This window comes from Asparagus officinalis, chromosome 4, assembly GCF_001876935.1.
Source record: "Asparagus officinalis chromosome 4, Aspof.V1, whole genome shotgun sequence".
Classification (NCBI taxonomy): domain Eukaryota; kingdom Viridiplantae; phylum Streptophyta; class Magnoliopsida; order Asparagales; family Asparagaceae; genus Asparagus; species Asparagus officinalis.
The window spans coordinates 10,230,656-10,245,686 of record NC_033797.1 but is presented as its reverse complement, the minus strand read 5'-3'; the positions used below and the strand labels follow the sequence as shown (position 1 = coordinate 10,245,686).

The window sequence follows — 15,031 nt, the reverse complement described above, 5'->3', positions numbered from 1 at the left end:
TCTCGGAGTATTGGGATGGGCCGTGGAGGAACGGGGAGAGTATGGGAGGGTGTGCTATTAGAGAGAGTGGGTTTGCTTTGAGCGAGAGGGTGGAGCTCGGGGATGTTGTAGGGGTTTGGGAGGGGAGGAGATTGGGGATTGCTATATTTGGGAGTGATGCAGAGGTGAGTACTTAAAAACCCTCAAAAGGTTTCGAGTTGAGGAAAGTATCTTTGTAATGGCAAATCAAAAAAAACAAAAAAAATAAAAAGTATGTTCGCTCTTAGTTTGTTGCATTGAACCTTAATTCCACTGATATAAGAGCAGACCTACTTTGGGTGCATCAATGCAATGGGCTGGAAAATGTATGTATGCGGGCTTGTGCGCTTGCATACACGCATGCCTGCGTGTGTCTATATGTTGGCATTTGTACGTCTGTATGTATGAACACATATGCGCGCGCGTGCTGGCGTGTCTATGCATGTGCATGTGCGCAACACGTGGGCGCGTCCCTCATCCGCGTGCATATCTGCTTGTGCATGCATGTATGTGCGCGTGCGTGCTTGACTGCTTGTGTGTCTTTGTGCGCGCATGTATGCATCTTTCGTACCTTTTGGCCTGCATGATTCTCGCATTTTCTAGGACCTCTTTGATGATTTGGATATTTCGAAGATGAGAGTTGTAGTTAACTGAATACGGAACATGCTAGTATTATACCAGCCAAGAGACTATAGCTACACACAAGCTCATGCTTATATGTATGCCATGAGCTTGTCAAATGAGTAACTCAATTCAGAATTTGATATCTTGGATATCATGTGTAAGTCATAGGATCCCCCCACACACACACACACATGTAACAACATCACTTGCTTGCTAACATGTTAAACTAGCTTGATCTTTGTCTTAGAACTTGGTAAACGATCTAAATTTATCTAGTTGAAAACTCAATGATATTCAAAATAAGAAGAACGGTGTCAATCATGTATGGATTTGAGTAGTTGGTTCGATCAGCTCATAGTTCTTCGATGAATTTGATTAGTTATAGATAAAGTATATATTTTCCTCTCCTTTAACTATTTTTGCGATGCCCTGTTTTCGGGCAGCTAGACTAAAAAAAACTATCATATTTTAAGGTCATCCCTAAAAATTTTTGCCAGGATGAAGTATTCTACGAACTTAGAGAGGAAAAGATACAAAAGATAGTTAGAGAGGTTAGAGGGAATCAATTGCTCTGATCCGAAAGATCCTGTGTGTTCGCTAACAGAGCCAATAGGAGGGTGGTGAAATTTGGGCAGAGGTTGGTTGGTTGCTAGATCGAGGTTCTGCTATGACATCCAGATGTGTTCTGCTTAAAGACGGGACGTTGAAGGTAAACTTTTTCTTTTTTATGTTCACCCGTTTTTGTAAACTCTCGTAGTACTCGGTTCTTCTGGTAATTTGATCTTAAAAATTGCTGGAGAGCGCTGATTTTGCATCAATGATCCCAATTGCAGGATATGTCAATCGGGGAAGAAACCGCATCGAACTAATGATCTGCAGAGTCGAGTGGCGCAGGAACTTCTTTAAAGTTTTTTATATACATTTTTACACCGTGGTAATTTAGAGAGGGCATCAAGATGATGCCTAATTTGTGACCGTATTCATATTAATCTGCTCTAGATTGCAAGTCTCAAAAGTATATTAACCGTCCCTATCAGGTTCACAATGCTTGTGGGAGTTGTATATTGGTACAAGATGAAAGTGAGAGCCTCTAAATTCTTCTAAATGGGTACTGTCTGATTTTCCATCTTCTAAAAGTTAGTATTTTCTAACTCCTCTTATTAAGTGGTTTAAATCTAATTGTAGTTAACAACGTGTGCTGTGCTCATATTACGAATTTTCTATTTAAAAAATAGTGCATGTTTATGTTATCACTGAGGGCAAATAAGAGGACACGGTTCTGTGTTGTAAGCTCTGTGTATGCTCACCTTTTCAATATCTTCCAACTACTCTATCAGCCACATTGGTTTCACGTCTTCGTGAAATATATAGATGAATCCATAACCATTGAATTAATGCATTCATGCGTAGGTATAATAGATGTATAAGATTAGTCACACATGATATGATATAACAATTTATGGCATAAAAATACGAATCCTCCAGTAACTTCATAATCGTCGTCAAATTGACTGAGACGTTAGTATTATGATTTTCAATGATTGATGATAGCAACGTGCAAATTTTGAAAATTTTATGGAATTTTTTATACCAAAATGGAACTTGTGCTATTTAATTGTCAAAAACGAGAAACTTTGCGGTATTTTTCGACAATTTAGCCTTTAATATATTAGCTTCAGTAGTGCTAGCAGGACCCAAAAATGGACAACATGATGCTCAGGGAAGCAGAAGTACTCAAGTTTTATAAAGTCACAATGTATTTATATGAGAATGTTTTGTTTTTGGAGTTAACTGAGTCTATACTTTCATGGGAAAAGTGGATTAACTCACACGTAGCAATTGTATCCTTAACGGAATATAACATTAAAAAGCATATCGCAAGAAATTAAGAAGATTTTACACTTGACATGAGAGAGTATTGTTGATTTTGGGGGTATCATATTTGTAGAGTACAAATCCTCTCAGATGGTCTGCCGTCTTCACTTGACATGGTTGTGACCGTTCTATACTTAACTACAGGGGTACCCTTGGATCAATAATGTCATGGAAATCATTGAAACTTTGCTATCTAGTCACCCAATTCTTATGTCTTCCTAACACTACGCTTGATTAGGAGGAATTAATTTGAAACAATTTATCAAAATTGAGGGGCATAATAGCAATTCAGTGATTTGAAGAGCTAATTTTCAAAATACTAAAGATGTAAGGGACAAATATGAAAAAAAAAACACCTTGGTTATAAAGAATTCTTCAGCATGGGACTGCTCACGCATCAATTTGATACTCTTGAATGCACTGCGGATGGGGCTCAACTGGTGCAAGCAAAGTGAAAACAGAGGGGCACTCTTAAAGTAGAGGGCCCTATGCGCATGATACTTTCCTCCATATTTGCAATGCATACAAGAAACTTCCTTCATTAGCGCGGCAGTAGGAGTACAACAATGCCAATATCTGACAAAAATAAATTATACAATGAAATTCTCTCTCTATACCATAATACAAAATGGGAGAGAATGGTAAGAGGGAAAGCTGATAAATTATCTTAAACAACCTGTACAGCAGTAAGAATTTTATAAAACTCGGGCTCCTGGTGCATCCCTCATGCTTATATTCACACTGTTTCTCATGGTCCTCCTTCCGATGCCCATATTGCCCTTTTGCATCATAGCGACAAATTCCCCATAATCAATTCGGCCATCCTGGACATTGAGAATGCAAATCACAAGTAAATGAAGGCCAAGGTCTAGAAATAAGTAAATTATTGTACTTTGCTTATGATTTTCTTTGCAAAACCTAAGTTTTTCCAGTTTGGATTTGTTGCTGACCTGGAAGAATTCTAAAAGAAGATTATCCTTGTAAAATGAACACTGTGATCTTGAATTTTGATTAGTGTTTATGGTTTCTCCTGAATGACAGGAATAGTTGAACCAATATTGGGAGTAAATCAATCAACGATCTACATCTACTCCCTGAAATTGACTGCTTGAATCTTGGTTAACGATTATGAATTGTGGTGAATCCACTTGCGAATACTAATCAGCATGAAATTTAATGTAGCATCATGAAATACAACATAATGCATAAAATAGGTACTCACGTAGAAGTGATGGGAAGTACCACATTATTACTATTCACTCCCATCTCGCCTTACTAAATTGGTACATAGTTTTGCTAGTTAGGCTGGATTCACTAGTAAAGAGGGGGTTTGGATATCGGGAGATCCTAGGTTCAAGAATGGACTATGGCATTTGTTCAAACATAAATGAACAAATCCAGTAGATAGTTTCCTGCTCATGCATTTCCAAGGCATGTATGCCCTAAATCCAGAAATGTATGCATGAGCTGTTTGCAAAAGTGCAACCGAAGAGATATGTTTAAAGTGAAAACTGGTAGAATTTGTTCATACTTACATTATCTTGATCAACTTCCTTGATGATATCCTCAAGAAGAACATCTTCCATGTTATGCTCTTTGCAAGCTTGTTGAAGCTCATCAACAGTGATGTAACCACTTCCATCCTTGTCAAAATATTTAAAAGCTGCTGCCAAATGCTCTTCACGTTCCAATTTGTTAAGATGTACTGTCGCAGCAATAAACTCCCCATAGTCAATCGTACCACTGTTGTCCACATCAGCCTAAGGCAAATTTTCATGCGATCAGTTATCATAGGATGCAGAAAATTTTATAGCAATGAATAATCAACAGCGAGAATATTCTCCAAAGAAAAGTTCTCACTAAAGAGAACAAAATGTTGTTATTGCCCTTATTTGTTCTCTAAGAGACTATTTTCACTATTTCAGGCTTTCAGAGTTCTTAAATGGAGACCTCTAGGAGTGCATGTCCTGAGGTTTGGTTTTTCAATTCCTTGATCACCCGTCATTTATAGTTTCTAGGCACACTAAGCAGCTGCATGCAGTAGAAACTGGCTTAAAGGGCATGAATAGAAGCTTAATAAGACTAATATTGGGTGCATAATTACATGACAAGCAGATGTCTAAATTATATGCTGAGTTGAAAGATCTGAACAGCAGAATAAATTTTTGAAGCATCCCAGAGTGTTTTATCTGTTCTTTGTGATGCTTTTTGGCTGATGTAAGCAACCAGGAGGAAGGCTAAACTTTATGGCCTTTACAATATATATAGGAGAAACTCATATGAAACCAAAACCACCAAAAAACATGAAAATGATTTAATAGGAGGAATATAGTGTTGGCGATTAAAGTCTGGTGCTCACAACAACATCACATCCTCTCTCTAGTCTCTTCTGCTTTCTGATATTCGATAGCTGTTAGGGACTTGCGTCCAGCACAAAATATAATAAACTATGATATGGTGCCCTCTCATAACAGGCAATTAAATCAAGTTCTACTACAGCATCCATATTTCTTTACTAGCTAAAATTAAATGGCAACTCGTTGACCATGTGCACGCCACATGTCGAAAGGGTGAAATAATTAATAAGCATTGATTTTCTTATTAATTAATTTTTCACATCTTTTTTTGTGTGTATGAGCCTGTGTGTGTGATGCATATGCATGCATGTTTGTGCATGTGAAATACAAATCTAGTATTCATTTAACTCGAGTTAACTTACTGCATCCATAAGATCCCGTATCTCTGTATCCTTCAATGTAGAACCATATCTTCTCAGACCTTCCTTCAGCTCATCAAATGTGATTGCACCACTGTTGTCAGTGTCCATTGATGTGAACATCTCTCTTAATCCAGCAATCTCCTCCTCTGAAAGGCTTTCAGCTATTACCTGATAGGATGTAAACAAATAATGAGAAATCAAAAGTACAGTGTAGGAATTTAAAAGGCAACGCAGAAGATCTCTAGAGAATATTTTTTATCAATACTTACATAGGCAGTAGAACAAATCATGAAAGTCAAAAAGTAGCATGTACAAATTTAAAAATGTTACGTTGTACAAAATTTATGCAGATTTTTTCCCCATCTATACTGTTGGAATCTGAAAACCCAATGTTGGACAGAGAAAGTCAACACGGTAATCTTAATGCCAGACAATAAAGAAGTGCGCAAGAGATAGAAGTTTCCGAAACCGTGGGGTAGTAGTAATAGACCAAGACAACTTTGCCCCCAAAATTCTAGCCAACTAGACTTTAGATCTCAATCCAACAATGAAGAGTCATACTACCATGTATTTCCAATGCAGTGCTGAAACTCGCCCCCTAGCAACCCTTTTCCTATTTGATTTTGATATTTTTAGTTGGAGCTAGACAGAAGACAATAGCTTACTCCTTCACTACTATTCTGTCCAATATGGTCACTAGTTAAAACAATAGTATAGTAGTATATAAGCGAAGATATAATCCCACGCTTTTCATCTTATCTTAAAAGTGCATGATATGGTGATGTACACAGTTTAACAGTAAGCCTGCATTTCTCATGACATTTTGAGTTTTGTAGATAATATACAAAACTTAAAATGCAAGACACTAAAAACTACTCAAGTAACTCACCTATCAGCTTTGTGCTGCAGTATGAGGGCCAATATGAAAGACTAGCCTTACAACACTGAACAAGCATTGTTGCCAGAAAAGTCATGAATCTACTATGAGCTGTTTGTAGGATTTCATGAATATGCATGACTAGATTAACTAATTTGTTCACTAGAATGAACATTCCATCGATACAGAAGAGTCAATCTTGCTTGTTTAGGAATAATTAGAATACATACCAGATTTTAGGAAATCAACAAATATAAGGTCATCAACTACATCAACCTATATCAATATCTTATTTGAGGGGATGTACGCTTGATCATTTCATCGGTAAGATAGTGAACCAACAGAATTTTTTCTGAAGTAAAATGGAAATAACTGATCAGACGAGATATATAGAAAATAAAGTTTGCTAAATATTAACAAGCTATCTTGGAATAGCAAAGTTCCCCATTGGCACTTGAAGATTAGCTAAATTTTCCTCACAGAAAAATAGATCCACTTACTCGTAAAGCCATCTTCTTCAACTTATTCATGGCTGAAAATTGCTTGAGGCGAGAGAGGACAGCAGGATCCAAAGCACGATCAGGAGCAACTCCATTTTCACAAATCCAGGGATGAGCTGACAAGGGAAAAACACATTCACTCAATAACTTAGAAGTGCCAACTTTTTATCATGAATCATTTTCCTTAATCACATTATATTAGGTATCCTTCATTATCCTTGTTGCGTTTGATAATGATATAACACAAATAGCACCTTTCCATAACCTGCCAACTAAAGGCCCGGAAAAGGCAGTAAGACCATAATTGAAGAAACAGTTACCAAAAATTAAAAGCCAGCAGAAATTATGGAAAGAAGGAAGACCATATTTCCTTCAGTTCCGTCTCACTACAAAAGATATATTATCATATGAGAAATATGACCAGGCGACACTGCATTTCTTTGGTCTTGACTTGACAATAGTTCTTCTTTTTCTTTTTCTTTTTCTTTTTCTTTTTTGTGCACTGGTTATATACAAAATCACTAAAGAAACTGGTTTACAAAATCGCTAAAGATCCTGGTTTTCAGACACTGAGCAGCTACTTTCACACATTTTGAGCTTCCCTAAGGGGATTTTTTTTTTCCTAACTGAACAGCCATTTACGTTTCATTTCGACATAGGTTGACTGGAATATTTGCATCTTTTTCAGGTTTTTGAATTTATACTGCCTAAGTTGAGTGCATACTTGCATTCAGTTCAACATGTAAAGAATAATTTGTTTTATAGTTTAACAGGGCATGGTGCCCAATAAAGATTAAAACAAAGGATAAAATCATAAAAATTAAGAATTTCCTAAATCAGAATAAACTGACCTATAACATAGATACAGCTATTAACTGAAAATAAAAATTAGAGGAACTCCAATCTCATACAATGTCAATAGATTTATTCACAACATCGAAGAAATTAGCATACATAGTACTTCATGAGCCGTTAGTCTCTCCGAAGGACGAGAACAAAGCATTTTTCTGATAAGATCTTTAGCACTGTCAGATATCACAGGCCAAGGATCTGAATCAAAATCAATGACTCCCTTCAAAACAGCATCAAATATCCCTTGTTGTGATTCTGATTAAAAAAAACAGATTCAATAATTAGCCAGACAAGCTTAATTAAATAGAACATGGATTGGGGGCAGTGAAGTAAGGCTGAACCTGCCCAGAAAGGTGGTACGCCACTCAACAGAATGTAAAGTATCACACCAGCTGTCCAGACATCAGCTTCTGGTCCATAACGCTTGCATAGAACCTCAGGTGCTACATAATAAGGACTCCCAACTACATCTGTGAAGATTTGACCTGAAGTTGCATGAAAACCAAGCAGCTATGAGGAGAAGCATAGTCTATGAAAATACTGGAAGTATCTGATCACAAATATTTAATGCAGAAAGAATAAAAACAGTAAGAATAGAAACCACTACTGCTCTATCATCAAAAATTATTAATCATTTTGGTTATATTCATTTCTAACCCCCATCGTCAAAAGATATTATTCATCACTAAACACAGAAACAGTAAGAATAAAACCTACTCTTTGTGTAGTGGCTCAAATAACTATTAAATATTAGGTGCTGGAAAGATTACATTCGTTTTAACTATGGCATTGAAAGTTTGACAAAAATTATTGTCATACTATAATTTTCAAGCATGCACAAGCTGTGTGTCATACACTGGGTGAACCTAAATACAACTACGTACACATACACGCAGACCCGCATGTGCACCTGCACATGCATGTGCATGCGAATGTACACCATACAAATACACACTTTTTCACACACTGACGGAGATGTACCTGCAAAGGCACATGCAAGCACAAATACCCGTGGGGTAACAAAGCAAGCATGCGAACATGCAAAAGATTATCTACGGCATCATTAAAGAAACATCCAAAATCAATATACGAGCCACCCATAACAAACAATGAAGAACAAATAAAACTCTCTTTAATACCAAAATCGAAGAAGATAAGATAGATGCTAATTTCTTAGTGGCCTCTATAGACAGGTAATTAGAATAAAAGGCGGTATATAGACAAAGTGCTCCTCTCGAGCCAAAATAAATGGATTTGAAAAGCTTTCGAGTTTAACACTTTAACTGCATAATTGGAATAACCATAATAATCAAATAAAACATTCATTAATTGCATAATGGATTTGAAAAGCTTTCGAGTTTAACACTTTAATTGCATAATTGGAATAACCATAATATATCACTGACCAAATCCAATCAAAATGCCTTTAAATTTAGACTCTTCTGGCACATTAATCCTAATAATTATAAGTTGACGATAGAGTAGACCCATCGTGCTTAATTGTGTTAAGTATTATTGGAAAAGGCAGATATCACCTTCCAAGATAATCTCTCATGATCTGTAAGTTAGTATGTTACAAGTATTATTTCAAATAGCCAATTTCATAGTGCACTAACACTTAACTTCCAAAAATGATTCACCATCTTTAAAAAAAAACAATCTTTCCAGTCCCTTACCAGGTTTGAAGAACACCGAGAGCCCGAAATCAATTGCCTTGAGCGACAAATCATTGTCCTTATCAACCAGCAAGAAATTCTCCGGCTTGAGATCCCTGTGCATCACCCCAAGCGAATGGCACGCCTCCACAACCCCAACAATGATCTTTGTGATCTCTGCTGCCTTCCGCTCACTATAATGCCCTCTATGTATAATCCTATCGAAAAGCTCTCCACCTGCACAAAGCTCCATCACAATATGCACATATAAAGAGTCCTCATAGGCTCCTTTAATGGTCACCACATTCTTATGTCCCGACAAATGGTGCATAATTTGAATCTCTCTCCTCACATCCTCAACATCCTCCTTCGACAGGAGCTTCCTTTTCGATATAGACTTACAAGCATAATCAATTCCAGTAGAATTTTCAGTACAAAGGTAAGTAGTACCAAACTGGCCTTGACCAAGCTTGCGGCCGAGAGTGTAGAGGTCCCGAATACTAGGCGTTTTGTGGCCGAGGACCGCATTGGTCCCCGGATCGACGCCCCGCCTCATGACGGAGCGTGGGCTCTTGGGATTGGGGTTGTCTTTGGGCTGGGCTTCAGCTAACTGATCTCGATCAACGGAATTAGAATCGTAAGATGAATTGTTTGCTGCGTGATTGTTGCTTCTCTTAGAGACTGCGCGATCCGCGGGCTCGGAGTACTGAAAGTTCTTGCTCCTTACAGATCCACGGCATGTATTGCCCATGAAACGAACTTTATCTCATCGAAATTGAGAAAACAACAAGCTAGGGTTACGCGAGTTAACCTCAAGAATCGAGCAAAGCACCGATCTTTGAGCAAAGAACAGATTCTTGCGTGGAACTCGCTGCCGAATCTAGGAACCCCTAAATTCTTGACTTTGACCGAAACCCTAAAAAACAATAAACCGAGATCTGAGCTGACCAATGACTGAATTTAAGAGAGAGGAGCAGATTCCATCCTTCGAGGAAATTTCTTGATGAGGATCAATCCATTGCCTAAAATTGAAACAAAATGGAATAAATAATTCAAATTTTCGCCATAAAATTAGATATTTTTATGGGGCAGAGGGTGAGAGAGGAGAGAGTGAGTAGTGGAAGGAAAACAGAGGAAGATGTTGACGAGGCTTCGTCGTCTTGTATTTATGGCAACAATAATAATGACGGGTTCGTGGAAATTTCAGCTGATTAGAAAATTAAACTGTAATTAGTTTACTATTAATACGTTGGGATCAACGAGATCACGAGGGTGTTTGACAATCTGAAAGTGAATTTAAAATATGTAAGTTATTTTTTTTACAAATGACTTTTACATCCATGTCAGCACGCAAGTAAAATACAGTGTTTGTTTGAAAAATTAAATTATTATCGAAAGTGCAATGTGAAGATGACGTGGCAAAATAAGATTAATTAGAAAATATAATTAAAATCATTTAATTAAATTACTTACATTTTTGTCACGTTCATGTGACTTCACCACTTTTTTATGGGAAGTCAAAGTTGCATTAAATCTTATGTGGCAACTTTCTTACATCTCACTTTCATAACCACTTACATGAAAACAAACACCTTAATTGTTAAATGAAAGTAACTTTCTCACTTTCATCTTTCACTTGCATGCAAACAAACACCCCCTAAAGATCGGAATACGCGACGCGGTGTTTTTGAGCGTGAGGGGGTGTTTGGTTAAACGAAGGTGACTCGAACGCGTGAAAGTCATTTATTATTGCAAGTGTAAAAGTGGATCCATGTCAACATGAAAGTAAAATGCAATGTTTGTTTGTAAAAATGAATTAATCTTGGAACTAGGAAAATAAAGATGATGTGGCAATTATTTATTTATTTGTTATTTAAATTCATATTACACTCTAAACTCTAATAGTTATTCTCGTAACAACTAAAGAACGAATGGAAAGCCTCAGGTATATATATCATCAATTACTTGTACTATTTTTTATAGATTCTTTGAATTCTGTATTTTTTTACTTATGTACTTTATATTTTTTTTAATAACGTAATGGCTTATTAAATGCCTAGTCATGTTACAACTGTACAACAATCATGCTAAAATGTGTAGTCATGTTCATAAATTGCCTAATTCGTACTATATACATGACATAACAATGTACACAGCTATTAAATGCTATAAAAGAAATAATATAATTAGCAGGTAAGAAATTTTGGGGGAGGTGGTTGTTTCCACCGAATAACATGGGAAAATAAGGTAAGATAAATAATAAATATACTAATTAATTATGAGTGGTCTCCACTTTTTTCTCACTTTCACTTGACTTCAGCACTTTTTTAGGGGAACTTAAGCATGCATTAGAGCTGATGTGGGCTCATTTTAACATTTCACTTTCAAAATTACTTTCAATAAAACAAACACCAAAAGTCTTAAAATCATTCCACTTTCACATTTTTACAATTCACTTTCCTGTTTGTTTGACTAAAAAAAGAGGGAAATCAAAGAAATGAAAAACTATTAAAATGAAGAATTGTTTTGGGAGTGTTTGGTTGGCTAAAAAAAGAAGGAAATCAAAAAAATGGAGATAAAATGATGTTAGTTGTCACATTATTATTGGATGATGTGAGTGATTTTTTAAGAAAACTAGTTTTGATGTTGTTTGGTTGTCGAAAAAAATAAGTAAATGAATTATAAGAAACGTATTTCCTGTAGTTTGTTGTTTTCTTTTGTTTGGTTCATTCTTAAAAATAAGAAATGAAATGAGATGAGATGAGTTGTCATTGTATTATTGGGTGGTGTGACCCACACTTAAGAAAAGTGTTTTCACAATTTTTTGGGATGAAAACAAAGAAATGAAATGTTAATGAGATGAGATGAATTGTTATAATATTTTATTGGATGATATGGGTGATTTGAAATGATGAGAAGAGATGAGTTGAGTGATGTTTGGATAAAAATAATATTTTATTAGATGTGATGGATGAGTTGTTAGATGAAAATAATATTTTATTATATGTGATGGATGAGTGGTTAGATGATAATAATATTTGGGAAAATTGCTTGGGGGAACCAAAATAAATTGGGTCATTCATCCCCACCCCAAGCCCAAAAAGCATAACCCAAACGCCCTTATACTGATAAAGGTGTGCAAGTAACCCCCAAACCCATTACCTAATAAAATCATTCCTAAATTACCATTCCCTCTTCCTATGCAGGTTATTTTCACATTTTCTCTTCCTCCACCGCCAGCCCCACTCCTCCTCCGGCCTCATCCCCTCTCCTCCATCGCCCCCCTCTCCTCCACGGCCGACCACCGGCCCCACTCCTCCTCCAACCTCATCCCCTCCCTCTCCCCCTCCTCAATCAAACGTCGAGCATGGATGAAGATGAAGAGCTACACTATGGGATCTCTACCTACAACATTCTACATCCCCAACTTCATCACCCAATCTGAGCAAGCCCATCTCCTCCATCAAGTAATTTCCCTTTTTTTGCTTTGGTTTTTATTTTCTTCAAATTTATATGGGTCTGTAAACCCTAATTTTGGATGTAACTGAAATTGAGATGTAGATGTAACTGAAATTGAGGATTTGGGGCTTTTGATTGGATTTGGCGGCAAAGAGGGTGTCGATTTTGTAACTTGAATCATGGAATCAAATCAAAGCTTGATTGTGATTCTCTTTTGTGTTTGAGCCCCCTTTGTGTTTATTGTTGTGGATTTCTTTGGTTTTGCTCGTTTCAATGAATTGATGAATTACTCATGTTAATTTTTTTTTTTAATTTTAGGTGTTAGAAGTTAGTCGGCAAGCCTTGATGGGAGAGGAATTAACGAAAAATCATGGCTTTGTCTTGGGGAGCAAATCGAATGAGGAGGAGGAGAAGGAGGTTGAGAAGGCAATGAGGCAGATGTAGATGTGTGGGCTTAGATTAGGGATGGGGAGGATGGTGCAGATTCACTCGAGCCCGTCCGATCAGAATATGCACAGTTCTTGGGGCTCTGCTGTTGATGATGATGATGAGAAGGAGAACAAAAAATATTTTCGATCGAATCTTGTAGATTTCTCAGGGGATGATGACGAGGAGGAGAGCAAAAGACGAGTTCTTTTTTCCCTTTTTAATTCAACTTCGTATCATTCTATGTGCAAATTCACGTCGTTTGCGAATCTACAAATGGAATCTCTTCCAATGTGGTTATTAGTATAGTTGGTTTTATGCAAATTTGTCGTTTGGACGGTTAACAAAGTTCATCGCTTTGTAAAATTTGATAAGGAAATGGACTGGTGGGTTGGGATTGTAACTTCCTGATGTATTTTTATTTGATGAGTTGAAATCCTTTGTAAGGATGATTTTGATCCAATTAGAGTTCAATTTGGGAGTGTTGTTATATTTCTTAGTTATTCAAGGTTAAATGGGAAAATGAGAGAACATATATGTATCATAATTAACCGTAAATATGACAAATAAGCATATCATGTGATATTTCAATGTTATATGTGACAATTCAATCTTACATGTGACAGTTTTACCTTATATGTGATAATTAAATCTGATTTGTGATATTTGGGTGTTGTATGTGATATTTGGGTGTTGCTTGTGACATTTGTTGTTTATACGTGACACATTCACTATCAACAAATTACAGCCAAATATCACATACAACACACAAATGTCACGTACAAATAACAAATGTCACAAGCAACACCCAAATATCACATACGAGAGATATAAGTCACATCTAATAGAGTCATTCCACATGTGACAAATAAGCATATCATGTGATATTTCAATGATATATGAGTTGTATGTGATATAAGTCACATCTAATAGAGTCATTCCGCATGTGACAAATGAGCATATCATGTGACAAATAAGCACATGTGGAATGACTCTATTAGATCTAAATATCACATACAACAAATTACAGCCATGTGTCACGTATAAACAAATTACAGTCATGTGACAAATAAGCACATTCACTATCAATAAATTACAGTCAAATATCACATACAATACCCAAATATCACGTATAAACAACAAATGTCACAAGCAACACCCAGATATCACATAAAACACCCAAATGTCACGTATAAATAACAAATGTCACAAGCAACACCCAAATATCACATACAATACACAATCGTCACGTATAAACAACAAATGTCGCATAAAACAACAAATGTGACATGAATCTGTTATATGTCACATGAAACTATCTTATGTTACATAAACAAGTGTAATAAATCATATAAATATCAAAAACTTGAATAACATAACAAATATCATATATTAACTACAAATATCACATAAAGGACACCTGGATATTAATATGTGATATTTGTAGTTAATGATGGCATTTGTCCTGATATGTATTGTTTAAGAGCCCAAGATTTTCTCATAAAAGGACACCTGGAGCAATTCTAAGATGGCTTGTCACATGAAGGACAAACAGAATTTTATAGAAAAATTAAACAAGTTGACTTCCATTTCCTTATCAAATTTTACAAACCGATGAACTTTGTTAACCGTCCAAACGACAAATTTGCACAAAACCAACTATACTAATAACCACATTGGAAGAGATTCCATTTGTAGATTCGCAAACGACGTGAATTTGCACATAGAATGATCCGAAGTTGAATTAAAAAGGGAAAAAGAACTCGTCTTTTGCTCTCCTCCTTGTCATCATCCCCTGAGAAATCTACAAGATTCGATCGAAATTTTTTTTTCTCCTTCTCATCATCATCATCAACAGCAGAGCCCCAAGAACTGTGCATATTCTGATCGGACGGGCTCGAGTGAATCTGCACCATCCTCCCCATCCCTAATCTAAGCCCACACATCTACATCTGCCTCATTGCCTTCTCAACCTCCTCCTCCTCCTCCTCATTCGATTTGCTCCCCAAGACAAAGCCATGGTTTT

At 36.4% G+C, this 15,031-nt stretch overlaps 1 protein-coding gene and 1 long non-coding RNA gene across 3 annotated transcripts; one reads left to right on the top strand and one right to left on the bottom strand.

Moving 5' to 3' along the window:
- Positions 7-1,778, top strand: LOC109839731. Its single transcript, XR_002246723.1, has 3 exons — positions 7-164; positions 1,140-1,351; positions 1,476-1,778. It is a non-coding gene; the product is annotated as an uncharacterized LOC109839731 (long non-coding RNA).
- LOC109836586 (calcium-dependent protein kinase 26-like) lies at positions 2,766-10,264 on the bottom strand. 2 transcript variants are annotated; one of them, XM_020404533.1, is made up of 8 exons: positions 9,142-9,871; positions 7,807-7,950; positions 7,568-7,720; positions 6,614-6,729; positions 5,237-5,404; positions 4,053-4,277; positions 3,194-3,341; positions 2,766-3,093 (listed from the first exon to the last, which is right to left on the bottom strand). In XM_020404533.1, exons 1-7 carry the CDS (start codon positions 9,869-9,871, stop codon positions 3,213-3,215), a joined length of 1,665 nt encoding a protein of 554 aa, XP_020260122.1. In that variant the 3' UTR covers positions 2,766-3,093; positions 3,194-3,212. The 2 variants fall into 2 exon arrangements, with proteins under 2 accessions (XP_020260122.1, XP_020260123.1); XM_020404534.1 differs by having other exon boundaries at positions 2,810-3,341; positions 9,142-10,264.

What these genes read in the sequence shown, in the direction of transcription:
- LOC109836586 (XM_020404534.1), bottom strand. Translation starts at nt 9,871, where the DNA reads ATGGGCAATACATGCCGTGGATCTGTAAGGAGCAAGAACTTTCAGTAC. An exon ending in CTCGGTGTTCTTCAAACCTG is followed by an intron (nt 7,951 to 9,141) that starts GTAAGGGACTGG and finishes ATGCAACTTCAG; the next exon opens with GTCAAATCTTCACAGATGTA. An exon ending in CGTACCACCTTTCTGGGCAG is followed by an intron (nt 7,721 to 7,806) that starts GTTCAGCCTTAC and finishes TTTTTTAATCAG; the next exon opens with AATCACAACAAGGGATATTT.